The sequence below is a fragment of the Pyrgilauda ruficollis genome, unplaced genomic scaffold (assembly GCF_017590135.1).
Source record: "Pyrgilauda ruficollis isolate IOZ18807 unplaced genomic scaffold, ASM1759013v1 scaffold192, whole genome shotgun sequence".
Lineage (NCBI taxonomy): Eukaryota > Metazoa > Chordata > Aves > Passeriformes > Passeridae > Pyrgilauda > Pyrgilauda ruficollis.
This window is the reverse complement of record NW_024518318.1, coordinates 535399-551264: the sequence shown is the minus strand read 5'-3', so window position 1 is coordinate 551264 and position 15866 is coordinate 535399. Positions and strand designations below refer to the sequence as shown.

At 45.3% G+C, this 15866-nt stretch overlaps 1 protein-coding gene across 1 annotated transcript; it reads left to right on the top strand.

Annotated features, from left to right (window-relative positions):
* The first annotated feature begins 87 nt into the window (after positions 1 to 87).
* On the top strand, positions 88 to 11834 carry SUGP2 (SURP and G-patch domain containing 2). Its single transcript, XM_041465849.1, has 10 exons — positions 88 to 221; positions 1668 to 3350; positions 4283 to 4400; positions 5946 to 6688; positions 7902 to 8013; positions 9111 to 9595; positions 9709 to 9783; positions 9902 to 9973; positions 11221 to 11285; positions 11709 to 11834. Exons 1-10 carry the CDS (start codon positions 116 to 118, stop codon positions 11832 to 11834), a joined length of 3585 nt encoding a protein of 1194 aa, XP_041321783.1. The 5' UTR covers positions 88 to 115.
* Positions 11835 to 15866: the final 4032 nt, after the last annotated feature.

Below are 15866 nucleotides of genomic sequence, written 5' to 3'. Positions count from 1 at the left end.
GGAAGCGTGAGGGTCCCCTCAGGCCGCGCCTCCCCTCAGGCCGCGGCGGGAGCCCGGGCCCGCGCCAGGCCGTGCCGTGCCGTGCCGTGCCGTTCCCCGGTGCCGTGAGGGGAAGATGGCCTCTCGGAGGATCACCCGCGAGACGTTCGAGGCCGTGGTGCAGGACAAGGTGAAGCGGTACCGGAGCGGTGCCGCGGGGGACCCCATCCATCATTTCCCAGGTAGGAGAACCGGGGGATGGCGGGAGCAGCGCCTGCCGTTCAGCTATTTATTTATTTATTTATTTACTCGCCTAGCGCTGCTGTTTTTCCACACCCGTTTTTATGGAAGAGGCAGGAGAAAGGAGTGCTGCTGGAAGCCTTTGGGGCATTGTGGTTGGTGTTATTTTTTGGGGGGAAAAAAGCTCAAAGCAGGGCATTGACCTCATGGACGTGACACAAAATGTGGTCCCCGAATTGTTTTATCTCTTAAATTTGGGATGTAAAATGTCCAGCAAGGTGCTTGGGTTGGATTCACAGGGATGGACGTTCACAGGAGAGCTTTAAAATGAAGGCTGTTATTTTTAGAGTTGCATGAGCCCTGAAGAAATCATTTATATTAAACACTTCTATTTTTTTCCAAGTATTCTTTACTTGCTGAATTGAACTTCTGGCATTGGGGTCTTGGATAATGAGAATTTCCTGCAATAGCGAGAGAATTGTGGTTGAGTTGTAGAAAATCCAAATTTCTCTCCAGCTGTGGAATTCCTCCTGGGAATTCTGGTCTGGGTGACAAGGTGGGGATTGGCCAAAGCTTGCACTTGCTGCTCTTGGAGGTCTTTGGCAATTTATAAATTCTGGGAAAGCTGAAAGTTCAGAGTTCTGGTTCAGCTATTTATTTATTTATTTATTTACTCGCCTGGCGCTGCTGTTTTTCCACACCCGTTTTTATGGAAGAGGCAGGAGAACAGCTGGGCACCGTAACGGGGGGGTGGAAAAAAAAATGGGAATTGAGACAAAGGAATTGTCTTCAGCATCGGAGAGCGGGTCCGGTTCCAGGCAGGTCTCCGGGGACGCTGCTGCTGGATGGATTGCTGGTGATAAGTTATATATATATATATATATATATTGGGTTGGATTCACAGGGATGGACGTTCACAGGAGAGCTTTAAAATGAAGGCTGTTATTTTTAGAGTTGCATGAGCCCTGAAGAAATCATTTATATTAAACACTTCTATTTTTTTCCAAGTATTCTTTACTTGCTGAATTGAACTTCTGGCATTGGGGTCTTGGATAATGAGAATTTCCTGCAATAGCGAGAGAATTGTGGTTGAGTTGTAGAAAATCCAAATTTCTCTCCAGCTGTGGAATTCCTCCTGGGAATTCTGGTCTGGGTGACAAGGTGGGGATTGGCCAAAGCTTGCACTTGCTGCTCTTGGAGGTCTTTGGCAATTTATAAATTCTGGGAAAGCTGAAAGTTCAGAGTTCTGATGGTTTTTATGCCTCAGGTAGAAGACCAAGACTTGAGACAGTGACGAGCAAAGAAAAACTTGATTTGGAGGAGAACTGAATTTATGTAGGGATCGGAATATGGGAACGGGAATATGCTGACGTGGATTTCCTTCAGAAATCTCCCCATTTTGACTCTTTTCAGCCTCTAATTTTCAACCTGTCCATTCCTTTGCCCAGCTCACTCCCGGCCGCTGCCCCGGCCCCGCTACAACGAGAGCTTCCACCACGACGGGCGCTTCCCTCACGCCAACTGCCAGCACCAGGACTGGAGTGAGGAGCCCGGGGAGGATTATCCTGGGGAGAACTACCCCGGGGAGGATTATCCTGGGGAGAACTACCCCGGGGAGGATTATCCTGGGGAGAACTACCCCGGGGAGGATTATCCTGGCGAGAACTACCCCGGGGAGAATTACCCCGGCCCTTCCTACAGAGCTGCCAGCCCCCTGCTCCGCAAGGAGAATTATTTCCACGGACAGTTCTCCCGCCCTGCGCCCCGGGAGCGGGAATTCGGCCGGGATTACGGGAAGTTTGGCCGTGCAGCTGCCCCCAGCAGGGAATACGGGCACCACGCTGCTCCCCAGGGCCGGGAGTACGGGCAGCAGCACCGGGAGTACGGCCAGCAGCGGGACAGGGACTACGGGCAGCAGCAGGATTACGGTCCCTCGGATTCCTGGGAAGCTGGCGGGCAGCAGGGAGCAGGGTTTGGCTCCTCGGAGGTTTTGGGGGATTTCAGGTCTCCCGGGCTGATGGAGGAGGAGTATGGCGGCGTGGAGGATCAGGAGTACGAGGCAGCGGACAGCGAGTTCCGGCCGCCGCTGCGCAGGGGAGGCGTGGGCAGGGGGAGAGTGCTGAGGGGAAAACGCCTCACCAGGGGCGTGGTGAAACCCAAGGTGTTCAAAGGAGACATCAAAAGCCCCCTGAAGAAGTGGGGTGTGAAGAAACCACAGCCAGGCATGGATCCCAAAGCTCTGGATCAGCCTCTGGAAGTCGCCGACCGTGCCGAGCAGAGGCCGGTGCCCCTCCAGCAGCACCCCAAGCTGCCCCCTCACCCCCTGGCAGCTCAGAGAGCCATCCTGAGGCTGCCAAAGCCCGCCCACGTCTTCAGGAACCTCAGCTTCGACCTGGTGGATAAATCTGACATTTTCTCCACCTTCGGCATCGAGATCATCAAGTGGGCCGGGTTCCACGCCATCAAAAACGACGCCGAGTTCTCGCGGCTCTTCGGGGCCCTCTTCGAGCTGGAGACTGAGACCTGTGCCAAGATGTTGGCCTCCTTCAAGTGCTCCCTGAGGCCAGAGCACAGAGATTATTGCTTTTTCACCATCAAGAGCTTGCAGCACGCCGCCCTGAAAACCCCCAAGGTGGACAACGAGTTCTTGAACATGCTGCTGGACAAGGGGGCCGTGAAAACCAAGAATTGCTTCTTTGAGATCATCAAACCTTTTGATAAATACATCATGAGGCTCCAGGACCGGCTCCTCAAGGGGGTGACCCCGCTGCTGATGGCCTGCAACGCCTACGAGCTGAGCCTCAAAACCAACGGCTTTGGCAACCCCAGGGAAATGGCCAACGCCTTCGAGACCACTGTGTCCCTCTGCAGGAAATCCCTGGCCCTCCTGGGCCAGACCTTTGCTCTGGCCTCTGTTTTCAGGCAGGAGAAGATCCTGGAGGCTGTGGGGCTGCAGGAGATGGCCCCAGCACCGACGTCCTTCCCAAATTTCGATGATTCCACGCTCTTTGGGAGGGAGTACATCGAGAACCTGAAGGCTTGGCTGGAGAAGAGTGGCTATCCCATCCAGATGAAAAGAGCAGAGGCAGGAGGCACGGAGCAGCTCAAAACAGCCTCCCCCGACCCCAAAGGTAACGGGGAGGGGGGTGCTCTGCAGGATGGGGTTCATTTGTACCCTTTGGTTTGGTCAGGAATTCCTGACTGCGGGAATTCCAGGTGAGTCCCACTCAGGGATGGAGCAGGGAAGGGAATTCAATTCCAGGTGAATCTCAGTCAGGGCTGGAGCAGGGAGGGAATTCCAGGTGAGTCCCACTCAGGGATGGAATTCCAGGTGAATCCCATTCAGGGCTGGAACAGGGAAGGTAATTCAATTCCAGGTGAATCCCACTCAGAACTGGAGCAGGAAGGGAATTCCAGGTGAATCCCAATCAGGGATAGAATTCCAGGTGAGTCCCACTCAGGGATAGAATTCCAGGTGAGTCCCACTCAGGGATGGAGCAGGGAAGGGAATTCAATTCCAGGTGAATCTCAGTCAGGGCTGGAGCAGGGAGGGAATTCCAGGTGAATCCAAATCAGGGATAGAATTCCAGGTGAATCCCACTCAGGGATGGAATTCAGGTGAATCCCACTCAGAACTGGAGCAGGAAGGGAATTCCAGGTGAATCCCAATCAGGGATAGAATTCCAGGTGAGACCCACTTAGGGAAGGAATTCCAGGTGAATTCAAATCAGGGCTGGAGCAGGGAAGGAATTCCTGGTGAATCCCACTCAGGGCTGAAATTCCAGGTAAATCCCAGTCAGAACTGGAGCAGGGATGGAATTCCAGGTGAATCCAAATCAGGGATGGAATTCCAGGTGAATCCCACTCAGGGCTGGGGCAGGGAGGGAATTCCAGGTGAATCCAAATCAGGGCTGAAATTCCAGATGAATCCCACTCAGGGATGAAATTCCAGGTGAATCCCAATCACAGATGGAATTTTGGGTGAATATATATATTTACTATACACGTATTATATATTTATTTATTTTGGGGGGATTTTAATGGGATTTCTTTCTCCCCACAGCCCCCCAACGAGCTGACAGGAAGGTTCTGGACACAATTGAGCAGCTGGTGAGCAGCATCGTGGCAGGAACTTTGTCTGCCAAGGACAGGAATGCTCAGAAGAACTCTCCTGAATACTGGTGGGTGTGTGGGAACTGGCTGGCAAATTTGGAGTAGATTAATTAAAACTTCAGCCTTTCACTCACTGGGAATGATCAAAGCCTGTTGTATATTTAATTAGGTTTTTTTTTAGCGGGGGGGAATGTTTTGCTGGAGTTAATTATCCCCGGGAATGATCCTGTTGTTGCTTTTGATGTGCCAATAATGGCTCTCAAATTCAAGGTGTTCAAAGGAATTTGCATTTTAGGAGCAAATTCAGGTGATGGAGACATCCAGCAAGGTGCCAGGGTTTAGAATTCCAGGGAAAATGTGGGAAAGGGGGAGCTGAGACACCTCCAGGTGTGTGAGTTGATTAATTCCTGTCAAACCCCTCCAGGATTTCATTCCTTGATCCCAGAGAAACCTGCTCAGCCTCATGCTAAACACCTGGGAAAAACAAACAAACTGGAATGCTGAGGGGTTTTACTTTAAAAATTGAGATTTTTAGCTGATCTCGGCTTTGTTTTCCGTGTTTCTCAGGTTCCTTTCTGAGGAGGAAAGCCTGGAGTACAAATATCATGGGCTGAGGCTGTAAAAATGGGGATTTTCAGCTGATTTCTCTTTTTTTTCCTGTGTTTCTCAGGTTCCTGTGTGACAAGAAGTACAGATATCACAGTACAAAATGCAGATTTTAATCTGATTTTCCTGTGTTTCTCAGGTTCCTGTGTGACAAGAAGTACAGATATCACAGTACAAAATGCAGATTTTAATCTGATTTTCCTGTGTTTCTCAGGTTCCTGTGTGACAAGAAGTACAGATATCACAGTACAAAATGCAGATTTTAATCTGATTTTCCTGTGTTTCTCAGGTTCCTGTGTGACAAGAAGTACAGATATCACAGTACAAAATGCAGATTTTAATCTGATTTTCCTGTGTTTCTCAGGTTCCTGTGTGACAAGAAGTACAGATATCACAGTACAAAATGCAGATTTTCATCTGCTTTCTCTTTTTTTCCTGTGTTTCTCGGGTTCCTGTGTGACAAGAAGTACAGATATCACAGTACAAAATGCAGATTTTAATCTGATTTTCCTGTGTTTCTCAGGTTCCTGTGTCGGCTTTGTTTTCCGTGTTTCTCAGGTTCCTTTCTGAGGAGGAAAGCCTGGAGTACAAATATCATGGGCTGAGGCTGTAAAAATGGGGATTTTCAGCTGATTTCTCTTTTTTTTCCTGTGTTTCTCAGGTTCCTGTGTGACGAGGAGAGCCTGGAGTGCAAATACCACAGTAAAAATGGAGATTTTTAGCTGATTTTCCCTTTTCCTGTGTTTCTCAGGTTCTTGTGTGACAAGAAGTACAGATATCACAGTACAAAATGCAGATTTTCATCTGATTTTCCCTTTTCCTGTGTTTCTCAGGTTCCTGTGTGACAAGAAGTACAGATATCACAGTACAAAATGCAGATTTTCATCTGCTTTCTCTTTTTTTCCTGTGTTTCTCGGGTTCCTGTGTGACGAGGAGAGCCTGGAGTACAGATACCACAGTAAAAATGGAGATTTTTAGCTGATTTTCCCTTTTCCTGTGTTTCTCAGGTTCCTGTGTGACGAGGAGAGCCTGGAGTACAAATACTACAGGCTGAGGCTGTCCGAGGTGCAGAGGAGCAGCCTGGCAGGGGAGGCAGCAGCCCCAGAGTCCCTGAGGGCCATGCTCTATGCCAGGAGAGTTGCCAGCATCAAAAGGAGACTTTTCAAGCATAAAAAAAAACCTGTCCTTGTCCCTGCCCGTGCCAGGAGGGTGAGGAGGGCAAGCACGGGCACCCAGACCCTGCTGTCAGCTGGCACAGTGCTGAAACAGCCAGACAAAAATCCTCCAGGTGCCAAGGCTGGCCTGGCACAGCCTGGCCTGGGTGCCACCTCCTCTGCCCCCCAAGGTGCCACCTCCTCAGCCCCCCAAGGTGCCAGCTGTGCCCCTCAAGGTGCCACCACCTCTGCCCTCCAAGGTGCCACCTCCTCAGCCCCCCAAGGTGCCACCTGTGCCCCCCAAGGTGCCACCTGTACCCCCCAAGATGCCACCTCCTCAGCCCTCCAAGGTGCCACCTCCTCAGCCCTCCAAGGTGCCACCTCCTCTGCCCTCCAAGGTGCCACCCCCTCTGCGCTCCAAGGTGCCACCTCCTCAGCCCCAGGAGGTGCCAGCTGTGCCCCCCAGGGTGCCAGCTGTGCCCCCCAAGGTGCCAGCTGCTGCCAGGTGCCCGGGGCAGCAGAGGGAAAAGCAGACCCTGAGGCTTTGGCAGCAGCTCCTGAGCTTCTCCCAGGCCTGGGCTCGCAGTTTGCTGATGGTGAGTGAGGGCTGGGGTGAGACTGGGAATTTAAATTGTGCAGGAAAACAAACGGATTGGATTGGGAAATTTAAATTATAGCAGGGGAAAGAAAATGGGGTTAGAGTGGGAATTTTGAATTATAGCAGGGAAAAAAACTAACGTGGGATTAGACTGGGAATTTAAATTATAGCAGGGGAAAGAAAATGGGGTTAGAGTGGGAATTTTGAATTATAGCAGGGAAAACTAACGGGTTAGATTAGGAATTTTGAATTATAGCAGGGAAAACTAACGGGTTAGATTGGGAATGTTAAATTGTAGCAGGGAAAAAAAACTAACATGGGGTTAGACTGGGAATTTAAATTGTGCAGGAAAACAAACGGATTGGATTGGGAAATTTAAATTATAGCAGGGGAAAGAAAATGGGGTTAGAGTGGGAATTTTAAATTATAGCAGGAAAACAAACGGGTTAGATTGGGAATGTTAAATTGTAGCAGGGAAAAAAAACTAACATGGGGTTAGACTGGGAATTTAAATTATAGCAGGGGAAAGAAAATGGGGTTAGATTGGGAATTTTGAATTTTAGCAGGAAAACAAACAGGAGTTAGATTGGGTATTTTAAATTATAGCAGGGGAAAACTAACAGGGGTAAGATTGGGAATTTAAATTATAGCAGGGAAACAAACAGGGTTTAGATTGGGAATAACAAGTGGGTTAGATTGGGAATTTTGAATTGTAGCAGGGAAACAAACAGGAGTTAGGATGGGAATGTTCAGTTGTGTCCAGAAAAAGCAAACAGGGGTTATATTGGGATTTTAAATTACAGCAGAGAAAACAAAATGGGGTTAGATTGGGAATGTTAAATTGTGTCCAGAAAAAACAAACAGGGGTTAGATTGGGAATGTTAAATTGTGTCCAGGAAAAAACCCAAACTTCTCCTGCAATTCACAAAAGTTCCTGCTGGAAACCCCAAATATAATTTCTTTTATATTGTATTGATGCATTTCTCACCTGCAGTGGTCTGGGGTTTGATTTGGGATTTTAAATTACAGCAGAGAAAACAAACAGGGTTAGAATGGAAATGTTAAATTGTGTCCAGAAAAAACCCCAAACTTCTCCTGCAATCCACAAAAAGAATTCCTGCTGGAAACCCCAACCCCCATTTCTTGAACTGTGAATTTTGAAGTTCTCAGCTGCCCTGAGCTTTTTTACCAGAACATTTCGTTCCTTGCAGTGGATGCCAAAACCATGGAAACTGCAGAGAAACTGGCCAGGTTTGTGGCTCAGGTAGGACCAGAAATTGAGCAGTTCAGCATTGACAACAGTGCAGATAACCCCGACCTCTGGTGAGTGCCAGCTCCTTCCTTGCCTCCCATTTCTGCTCCAATCTCTGCATTTAGGGATTTTAGGAACAGGGGGTTTTGGGGCCGTTCTCCAGCACTTGCATTAATGGTGAATATCTGAAATATCTCAGGAAAAAAAACCCATTTATGTATAAATGTCTTGATTTCTGATCATCAACTTGATTTATTTTTGAGCCTAATCACCAAGCTGAACCCTGAAACTGGGAATTTTCAAGATGATTCCACTGAATTCATTAATTCTTCCCACTGAATTCATTAATTCTTCCCACTGAATTCCTTAATTCTTCCCAATGAATTCATGAATTCTTCCCAATTAATTCTTCCCATTGAGTTCATTAATTCTTCCCAATGAATTCATTCATTTTTCCCAATTAATTCTTCCCAGAAGAATTTGGGAAATGCTGCTGAACTGGAGGGGAAATTGCTGTTTTTAGGAAGGAAATCTCCCATTTCTCCCCAAAACCACCTGCCCTGGCCACTCCATAAATCAACCAGAGATTTATTCCTAAATTCTTACATCATTCCAGCTGAAGAAAATCTCTTTTTCACCTTAATTTCCCCTGGACTTTTGACCTTATTTCCCCTGCATTTTTGGCCTTACCTTTGCTGGATTTTTGACCTTGTTTTCCCTGGATTTTTGACCTTGTTTTCCCTGGATTTTTCATCTTATTTCTCTGGCTTTTTGACATTATTTCCGTGGATTTTGGACCATATTTTCCCTTGGATTTTTGCCTTATCTTCCCTGGATTTTTTCACCTTGTTTCCCCTGGATTTTTCACCTTGTTTTCCTTGAATTTTTGACCTTGTTTTCCTTGAATTTTTGACCTTATTCCTCTGGATTTTTGACCTTATTCCCCTGCATTTTTGATGATATTTTCCCCTGGACTTTTGACCTAATTTCCCCTGCGTTTTTACCCTTATCTTCCCTGGATTTTTGATATTGTTTCTCTGGCTTTTTGACCTTGTTTCCCCTGGATTTTTGACCATATTTTCCCCTGGACTTTTCCCCTTATTTCCCCTGCATTTTCCCCCTTTTCCCCCCTCATTTTTATTCCTCATTTCCCATTCCCTCACCCCAGGTTCCTCCAGGACCAAACCAGCCCTGCCTTCAAATTCTACCGCATGAAAGTCATGGAGCTGTGCCCCTCCATCACCTTCAGCCCCGAGGCTGCAGAAGCTGCCAGAGCTGCGGGGACAACCCTGGACATGGAGGAGGACGAGGAGGAAGAGGAGGAAGAAGAAGAAGAAGAGGAAGAAGAAGAAGAAGCTGAGTTTGAACCCTCCCAACCTGATGAGGAGGATGAGGAGGATGAGGAGGACGTGGCAGCAGGTAGAAGGGTGACAAAGCTAGAGGAAGATTTGGTGTCCAGAGCAGGAGAGGAGATGTCAGGAGGTGAAGTGCAGCTCTCCAGCCCCTCTGACGGCGCTGTCCCAAATCTGTCGACACAGGCACCCGGCCCGGGCCCCGGCGCGCGCTTCCCCCGCAAACGGGTCAGCTCCAAGTCCCTGAGGGTGGGCCTGATCCCGGCCCCCAAAAGGATCTGCCTCATCCAGGAGCCAAAAGGTCAGTGGCCATCTAAATGGTTCCGTTTTGTGTGGAAAAAAAGGGAATCTGGGCAAAAATCCCCATTTTTTAGGTGTTGTCTCTTCAAAAAATGGCCTCTCTTTAATGCAAAGGGGTCAGCACCAAGTCCCTGAGGGTGGGCCTGATCCCGGCCCCCAAAAGGATCGGCCTCATCCAGCAGCCAAAAGGTCAGTGGGCAATTAAAGGGTTACATTTTACAGTAAAATAAATGAGGATTTTGGGAAAAAAAATCCCCATCTTTTGGGTGTATTGTTACTTGAAAAATGGCGTTTTTTCAATGCAAAGTTCAGCTCCGAGTCCCTGAGGGAGGGCCTGATCCCAACCCCCAAAGGATCTGCCTCATCCAGGAGTCCAAAGGTGGGTAACCATCAAAATGGTTACATTTTACACTGAAATAAAAGAGGATATGGAAAAAAAACCTGATTTTTTAGGTGTCGTTTAAAAATTGGCGTTTCTTTAATGCAAAGGGTCAGCTCCAAGTTCCTGAGGGTGGGCCTGATCCCGGCCCCCAAAGGATCGGCCTCACCCAGGAGCCCACAGGTGGGTGGGCATCAAAATGATTGCATTTTATATAGAAATAAATGAGAATTTGGGAGAAAATCCCACTTTTTTTACATGTTGTTGCTTAAAAAACATCATTTCTCCTAGACGAAGTTCAGCTCCGAGTCCCTGAGGGTGGGCCTGATCCCGGCCCCCAAAGGATCGGCCTCACCCAGGAGCCAAAAGGTCAGTGGGCACTGAAAGGGTTAAATTGTGTATAGAAAAAAAGGGAATTTGAGCAAAAATCCCCATTTTTTTGGGGGTTGTTCCATAAAAAATTGCATTTCTTGGTACAAAAATGAGCACAAAATTGACTTGAAATCTTCATGAAAGGCTAGAACAGCCCAAAGGTCAGTGAGCATCGAAATATTTCAATTTTATACTGAAATAAAAGAGGATTTGGGCAAAAATCCAGTTTTTTTTAGATATTTTGTCACTTAAAAAATCACATTTCTTTACACAAAACTCAGCTCCAAGTCTCTGAAAGTTGGGATGATCCTGGCCCCAAAAGGATCTGAGCTCAAAGGTGGGTGGGCATTGAAATATTTCACTTTTATGTTAAAATATAAGAGAATTTGGGCAAAAATCCTGATTTTTAAGGTGTTTTTCCATTAAAAATTGCATTTTTTGGTACAAAAATGAACACAAAATTCACTTTAAATCTTCATTAAAGTGGCAGAGGATAGAAGAGCCCAAAGATCAGTGGCCATCAAAATATTTCAGAAGAGAATTTGGGCAAAAATCTGAATTTTTTAGGTGTTTTCTTGCTGGTTGTTGCTTAAAAAATCACATTTTTTCCTTCAAAAATGAACAGAAAATTCACTTTAAAAAGAGAAGCTGAAGAAATCATTTGTTATGGGTCAATATATTTCTATTAAATTGAGTATATATTGAATTTTTTAATGAATTCTGGTCTTTTTTATTGCTCTAATTTTTCTTATTGCTTCTGTTTTAGGTCCAGGCTTGAAATGCAAATTTTTGGAAGATTTTTTGCTGTGGTTTGGAGGTTTTTTATTAAATAATTTGAATTTCCAGCTGAATTTTGTGGGTTTTTTGCCTTGCAGTGCATGAACCTGTCAGGATTGCTTATGACAGACCCCGGGGCTGCCCTGTCACAAAGAAAAAAAAGGTAAAAAATTCACATTTCTGCCACAAAATCCAACCAAAAATGAGAAATGGTTTGGGAAAAATAAATCTGGAAAGAAGGAAATTCATTTTAAAAAAATTATTGAAAAATTCCTTTTAAAGAAGGAAATTACTGTAAGGAAATTAATTTGAAAATTCCTTTAAAAGATGGGAAATTCCTTTAAAAATTCCTTTAAAAGAAGGGGAATTCTTTTAAAAAATCCTTTAAGGGTAAGAAATTCCTTTTAAAAAAATCCTTTAAAAATCCTTTTAAATGAAGGAAAATGCCTTTAAAATCTCATTTAAAAAAGGAAAATTCCATTGAAAAAATTCAATTTACACCAGTCCTGAATGAGAATTTCACCCATTTCACCAACCCCTAATAAATTCCTTTATTTTTTTTTTAATTTATTTTTATTTTTCCCAGAAGCCCAGGGCTGTGGAGGTGCCCCAGAAGAGGCTGAGCCCCAGGAACTTACAATCCTTTAAAAGAGGAAATTCCTTTAAAAATGCCCTTTTAAAGAGGGGAAATTCCTTTAAAAAATTCCTTTAAGAGTAGGAAACTCCTTTCTAAAAAATCCTTTAAAAATTCCTTTAAATGAAGGAAAATTCCTTTAAAATCTGGTTTAAAAGAGGGAAATTCCACTGAAAAAATTCAATTTACGCCGTTTATGGAGGGAAAATAGGGGGATTTATGGGGAGGAAATAGGGGATTTTGGGGAATTTATTGGGGAAAATTGGGGGATTTAATGGGGGATTTAACGGGGGGAAAATAGGGGATTTATGGGGGCGAAATAGGGAGATTTTTTCTGGGGAAAAAAGGGGGATTTGTGGGGGGTTTATGGGGAAAAATAGGGGATTTATGGGAGATTTGTAGGGGGATTAATGGGGGAAAAAAGGGGATTTGTGGGGGAAAATAGGGGACTTGTGGGAGATTTATTGTGGAAAATTGGGGGATTTAACAGGGGATTTATGGGCAAAAAAAGGGGATTGATAGAGGATTTATTGGGGGATTTATGGAGGAAAAATAGGGGATTTATGGGGGAAAATGGGGGAAAAAAGGGGGATTTATGGGGGATTTATTGGGGAAAATAGGGGGGTTATAGGGGGATTAATGGGGAAAAAAAAGGGGTTTTAGTGGGGGCAATAGAGGTTTTAATGGGGAAATGAAGAGTTTTTAATGGGGAAAATAAGAGTTTGTAATGGGGGCAATAAAGGTTTTAGTATGGGGAAATAGAAGTTTTTAATAGGGGAAATTCATGTTTTTAATGGGGGAAAATAGAGATTTAATATGAGAAATTCCCTAAATTTCCCTAAAATTCCCTTTTATCCAGAATTCTTTGCCATTCCCTGCTCCCTCCTCAAATCCTCTGCACCTGAATTCCTGAAATCCCAAAATCAAGATTTTTTGGGACATTTTTCCACCAGAAAACCAAACCTAAACTTCAAATTTATTCCACAATTCCCTCTCCCACCTGATTTTTTTTTCCCACAAAATCCAATTTTTCAACTAGGAATTCACCTTCTAATGAGAATTGAGGGACAAAATTCCAAATAATTCCAAATAATTAAAAATAATTCAAAATAATTCCAAATAATTCAAAATAATTCCAAATAATTGGCTGCACCAAGCACCAAATGATGCAAAATTGGTTGGAAAAAATCCGATTTTTTGGTTTTAATTGTGAAATTTTCTTCCCCAGGGGTGCAACCTCTGCTGGGGAGGGTTTGGGAGTGGCAGGGGAAGAAAACCAAGAAGATGCTTTTGACATTTTCCGCCAGAGGATGATCCAGATGTACCGACAGAAAAGGGCAAACAAATAGGTGAGTGCCAAAATCCGCCTGGAAAATTCCATTTCACTCCAAAATTCTTCCTCTTCCTGCAATGCTGGGGGAGTTTTGTGGCTTCTGAGGTGCCCTGCAGGTGCTGAGCCACCCCAAAATTGTAAATTTTTGGAGATTTTTTCTGAGATTCTGGAGGTGCTGAGCCACCCTAAAATTTTAATTTTTCCAAATTTTTCTGATTTCTGAGATTCTGGAGGTGCTGAGTGACCCCAAAATCTTCATTTGTTGAAATTTTTCAGATTTCTGAGAATCTCTCTTTTCTCTTTCTTTTCTCTTTCTTTTCTCTTTCTTTTCTCTCTCTTTTCTCTCTCTTTTCTCTCTCTTTTCTCTCTCTTTTCTCTCTCTTTTCTCTCTCTTTTCTCACCTCAAATTCCAGATTTTCCACCCCAAGTTCTGGATTTCCCCTGGAATTCCACCCCAAATTTCAGATTTTCCCTGGGATCCACCCCAAACTCTGGATTTCCCACCCCAAATTCTGGATTTCCCATCCCAAATTCCGGATTTTCCCTGGAATTCCACCCCAAGTTCTGGATTTTCCCTGGAATTCCACCCCAAATTCCCTCCTTTCCGTGCAGCTTTCCATCCCAAGAGAGGGAAAATGAAGATTTTTCCCCATTTTGGTGTCAGTAACACTTTGGTAGAAATGTTCAATCCAATAAACGTAGAGCTGGACAGTTCCTGCTGCCTGTGATGTTTAATTTGGATTTTTCCTCGTGACTTTGGCCCTTTGGAGGAGATATGCATTTCTATTTTAATTAAATTCAATTTTTTTTTTGCTGGAATTTGGAATTCCTCTGGGTGCAGAGCAGGATTTTGGGGTCAAAATCCATTTTTGGGATGGGATTCCTCACCAAAAACTGGAATTAATTCTTTCCCAAAAATCAATATACAACTTTTTTTTTTTTTTTCTTCTTGACCTCCCACTCCCAACTTTTATTTTGCCCAAATAAAACCTGGCCTCAAAAATCCAAATATTCTCCTTTTGGCTTCTTCCTACCCTAATTAAAACAAAATTAAAATTTAATTTTCATTTTTAATCCTGCATATCTCACAGCTGAGTGGCCAAGCACAACCTGAGGTGGGTTTGAGCAATAAAACACCTGAAAAATCAGAATAAAACACCTGAAAAATCAGAATAAAACACCTGAAAAATCAGAATATGCTGGAACCACCACAGGGTTTTTCTGGAATAAATCCAATTTTGGGGTTTTTGGTGACCTGGGTTCAGTTTGGGGCTGGGACTGGTGGAGTTCTCTGTGCCAATAAAATTCTGGTGTTGGAATTTCGGTGTTTGGGGTTTTGGTGTTTGGGATTTTGGGATTTGGATTTTGGGGTTTGGAAGTTTGGGCTTTGGGATTTTGGGGTCTGGGATTTGGAATTTTGGGGTTTGGGACTTTAGGGGTTGGGGTTTGGGATTTTGGTGTTTGGGATTTGGAATTTTGGGGTTTAGGATTTGGGGGTTTGGAAGTTTGGGGTTGGGATTTTGGCGTATGGTATTTGGGGTTTGGGATTTTGGAGTTCTGGGCTTTGGATTTTGGTGTTTGGGGTTTGGGGTTTGGGATTTCAGGGTTTGGGGTTTGGGCTTTGGATATTGGTGTTTGGGATTTGGGATTTGGGGTTTGGTGTTTGGGATTTCAGGGTTTGGGGTTTCCTGCGGTCCTGTGGGGTCAGGGAGGGTTGGGGTGGGAGGGACCTCAAATCCCATCTGGGGACACCTTGGGGACAGTCCTGGGGACACTCTGGGGACACCTTGGAGACACTTTCTGCCATCCCAAGTGGCTCCAGCCGTGTCCCTGTCCCTGCCTGCTGTCCCCATCCCTGTCCCCATCCCTGTCCCCATCCCTGTCCCTTTCCTGTCCCCTGTCCCTGTCCCCTCCCCAGCAATGACAGAAGCACTCCCTGCAGCCCTTGTCCCTGTCCCCTCTGTCCCCATCTCTTTCCTGTCCCCGTGTCCCCTGTCCCCTCTGTCCCCCTGTCCCTCCCCAGCAGTGTCAAAGGGACTCCCTGCAGCCCCTGTCCCATCCCTGTCCCCTCTGTCCCCTCCCTGCAGCCCCATCCCCCCAAGTAGGGCAGAGCCCTCCTGCCCCCCCCCCAGAGCTCTCATTAATTACCTGCCCCAATTAAACCGGGCTAATTGCCCGGGGGGAGGGAGGATCTGCTGCGATCGGGGCTGGAGGAAATTCCAAATATTGCCTTGGAAATTACAAACATTTTATGTAAAACTTCTGGGGAAATTTCTTTGGAGAGGCTAAAAAAAGGGGAAAGGAGGAAAAAAAATCGGGGGAAATGGATCTGGAACCTCCGGGCAGTGAGGAATAATTTAAAAATAATAATTGAAATAATTTAAAAATCATTTCAGTTCCCTGTAAAACCGGGATTGCAGCGGCCTCAGGGGCACAGGGAGGCTTTAATGAACTGCTTTAAACAGAAAATTGAAGGTGAATTTGGGGTATTTTTAGTGCTGAAGGATGAATTTCTGTCCTTGGGAACACAAAAGTGGCTCAGGGGCCGTTTGGGAGAGGAATTTTGAGCAGGTGTGGGGAAAAAAAGGGAATTTTGGGGTTAAAAGCAGCGGCTGGTGACAGATTTTGGGGTTTATTGGAGGTTTTGTGCTCTAGGAGGAGATGGGGGATCCCTGCAGGAGTTTAAATTCCAGTGGTTCAAATTTAAACACTGAAATTTTAACATTTAAATACTAAAGTGCTGAAATAATACTCAACTACTAAAGCACCAAACACTG